Source organism: Octodon degus, unplaced genomic scaffold (assembly GCF_000260255.1).
Source record: "Octodon degus isolate 3935 unplaced genomic scaffold, OctDeg1.0 scaffold00129, whole genome shotgun sequence".
Classification (NCBI taxonomy): domain Eukaryota; kingdom Metazoa; phylum Chordata; class Mammalia; order Rodentia; family Octodontidae; genus Octodon; species Octodon degus.
Genome location: NW_004524705.1, coordinates 6,692,518 through 6,695,869, shown reverse-complemented (window position 1 = coordinate 6,695,869; position 3,352 = coordinate 6,692,518). Strand labels below are relative to the sequence as shown.

At 40.2% G+C, this 3,352-nt stretch overlaps 1 protein-coding gene and 1 non-coding gene across 2 annotated transcripts in view; both read right to left on the bottom strand.

Moving 5' to 3' along the window:
- Positions 1-1,448: 1,448 nt before the first annotated feature.
- LOC111812562 lies at positions 1,449-1,510 on the bottom strand. Its single transcript, XR_002818048.1, has one exon. It is a non-coding gene; the product is annotated as a small nucleolar RNA Z39 (small nucleolar RNA).
- A 936-nt stretch (positions 1,511-2,446) lies between these two features.
- LOC101565429 (cytochrome c oxidase subunit 7C, mitochondrial) overlaps positions 2,447-3,352 on the bottom strand; it is a 14,619-nt gene continuing 13,713 nt past the window's right edge. The window contains exon 2 of the mRNA XM_004640939.2: positions 2,447-2,594. Coding sequence (XP_004640996.1) covers positions 2,478-2,594 — 117 coding nt within the window. The 3' untranslated portion in view covers positions 2,447-2,477. The remainder of the gene's footprint in view (positions 2,595-3,352) is intronic.

The following is a 3,352-nucleotide window of genomic DNA, read 5'->3' as shown; positions in this document are numbered from 1 at the left end:
ACTGCATAGAGAAACTGCTATCTTGTAGGTTAAAAAATGCGCAAATACTGATTTTATGTTCACATATACACTTAACTAGGGATATTAAATTATTCCCATAGCATGTAGGCTTCAGACTGCAGAACACTATGAGGACTTGCTCTTGTGTAGATCGCTATTCTTGCTTTCAATAGTAACCCTTTCAATAAATGTTCACTGACCACGCTGTAAAGTATGGATCAACGTAAGTAAAGCCTCTATATCAGAAAAATAACAAACAGGTATGGGGGACTGGCAAGGAATTTTAGTGATTTCTATAAGTAATTATTGTTTTAAGGGTGTGGGACTTAGGTATATCTTGATAGAGATGAGGAAAAATTATCAGGGTGACCTTCACAGATAAGCCTGGTACCAGACCATGACCCTGGATAAAGAGCAGGAGGATCTGAACAGTTCTTTTATGAAGATTGTCACAGTTGTGAAGCTAAAGATGGTGCATGACACATAAACAGAAAAATACCGAAACCTAAGGTTCTAGCAAATCAGTTTCATTTTAAGGCCCAAAAGGAAATCCAATGTTATACCAGGGATTGATCTAGGCAGCTGCTTTGTTCTATGAAGGGACAGATAATCCATTAGAATGATTTTTCAGGAATCCAGAATGAATTTTTGTATGAATGTCCTAGTTTTTAAACGTTAGCTGCAAAGTACAGCACCTTCTCACCAAACCATCCAGAGGACAGGCTGCCAGTCTGCAATGTGTTTTTTATAGTATTCATCCAATACCTAGAGTAGTCAAAAAGTGAACCAACCAGGAGTAGCAAATTTTCCCCATAAACTAAGTTGCTATTATTTTTAGTTTTAAGCAGCATTTCACTATGTGTAAATAATTCACAGGTAAGATCAACAATCAGAACCATCTCATCTTTTACCTTCTAAGGGAATATTATAGCCAAAGCTGCAAAATAAAGTGGGAATATTTTCTCAATTATAATACTTAATGGCCAACAGTATGATTAACAAGGGGGACATTTCTATTATTAAAAAAATTACTTTAAATGATAAAAACTAAAAGTACAAGAGCTTTCACCTTTAAACTAATTACAACTACCACTGTCAAAGCTGTATTTCACTAAACTGTGGCCTGAGAGCCAACAATTAAAATCCTAAAATTTAAAACTGAAGTAAGTTAATACACAGTAGAAAGCCAATGCTGGAGAATTACCCAAACAATCAAATAACAAGCTCAGTAACAGCATTCCGTATTTCAGAGAAGAGGCACTAGGCCTGCATGTTTATTTACAAACATATCTAGTATGCCACATGAATTTAAGAGTTTGATCTGTTTCTGAAGAGCTTCACCTCTTGAGAAATTCTGTCCATCTGCAAAACAAAAACAAATTAATGGGATTTAAAAATGCCTATTTTATAGATATGTACTTTCATGAACCCATTGTTAATTAGCTTAGCACATCAGAAAGCGTTTACAGTATCATGATTTATTCATACTGATTTGCTTCATCATATGCACCACATACATAAAAAAATTACAAATATTTTGGGTAAAGCATTCCCCTTCCAAAGTATTTTTTTCAACTGGGAAAAATAGGCTTTTCATTCTAAGGTACACTTTGAAATTTACTTTAAACACCCTACAGAGCTCCCCACAGCACTGTTTTGAAAAACTCTGAGATTAAATAGTATTTTAATATTACTCTCACAGAGTATCTGTTAACCAGAGAGGGTCTGCAAGCTGCTTTCGGCAAGCACTAACACTCCCTCAATGCACATATTCCCTCAGCCTTGGAACTTTGGTATTTTGCCTCCTCCTTGAAATTAAAAAAAAAACAAAACAAAAAAAAAACCCCTATACATTGTCAAATGCCCCTCTGGTACAACACTCTTCCCACTGAGGACTACGGCCTTCATTTTCCCAAGATGGATGAACTGATCACAATTTATGGTGACATAAATATCTGGAACACAAATTAAAGTAGTGGCAGATTTTCCTTATTTCCTGCAAATTGTCACATGTTTAAAAAGACATGTTGTAAGCCATTATTATTCTAGTATAAAACTACTCATCCATCAGTTCAGTATAATTTTACCTGATTGAAGTTGTGAGCTGTGGAACAAGACTGCCTGGGTGAGAACCCTAGTCTACCAGCACTACAGCCAGGACAGGATCCTGGGCAACTTATCCCCTTTGTGTCTCTGAGGTAAAAATCACAACCCCGCATGCTGAGAAACCATGAGCTTCTCAATGTGAAATGGTACTCAGACCGGCAATAAGTGAGCAAACAACCTGCAGGTTTACCACTTTGTCTTCACAGATACTACAGCTGGATCTAGTATTAGAAAGCATGCCTATGTGCGAGGTGGGGGGGGTGGGTATAGTTTATTTTGGAAGGTGGGGTGGATTTGACATAGAACTGCACTGCCTCACAAAGATTTGAATTCTACTAATTACCTGCAAAAGGGGATGAATTAAAACATCCTTATTTCTTAAGCAGTTGGTGTCTCACTATAAAGAAAGGTGCTGCAAAACCAGATCCAAAGTACAAGGTCATCATGGCCAGCAACCGCCATTTGTTTTCCACAGAAAACGGCAAATTCTGTGAGGACAGAAAGGAGAACAAAAACATGATCAGATTTTTCAGACTTTATAAAAAGACAAGTACACAGGGAACTCAGGAAAAAGAATAGACAGATCCTTAAAAACTTGGGTGCCTGTTAACAGTACCTGTGGCTTTCGTGAACACCACTTAATGGTTTTAGGGACGCAGGTGTAAAACGGGGGAGCAGCTTCCTGTTTCTAGAAAACCTTCCTTGGACACGTTGCGGAGCACAACTACATTCATCACGCGGAGCTGGTGCACAGGCATTGCACATCTTAATTCTTTATTGCTTAGTCATGTCAGAAACAAAACGCACTACGGCAGGCTACTGTTTATTAAAAACCACCCACCTAACCAACGTGGCAATGCTGAGGCCTCTACGCTAACCATCTGCCTCTTCTTCAAGAGCTGGCTGCTACCTCCTTTTGCTGTTAAGCTTCACCTAACCGGCTCTCCAAGGTCACTCCTGACTCCGGGATTTGAGTTATTTTCACCTGCGGTTAAATGAAGCTGTAACTCAGGAGCGTTAGTTAGCACTGCGTTAGTTGACTAGTTAGATGCTAGTTCAGTCTGCTAGCTGCAAGAAAAAGGAAGACAGATCTTCTGCAGGAGAAAAAGGGACGCGACGGGGAGGCTGACCTGCCGGGCGGCGCGGGGCGTGCACCACCTCCCCACGCCAGGGCCCGCGCGCTGCAGGTGCGGGCGCACAGCGGGGTGACGCGCGCAGCAGGTGCGGGCGCACAGCGGGGTGACGC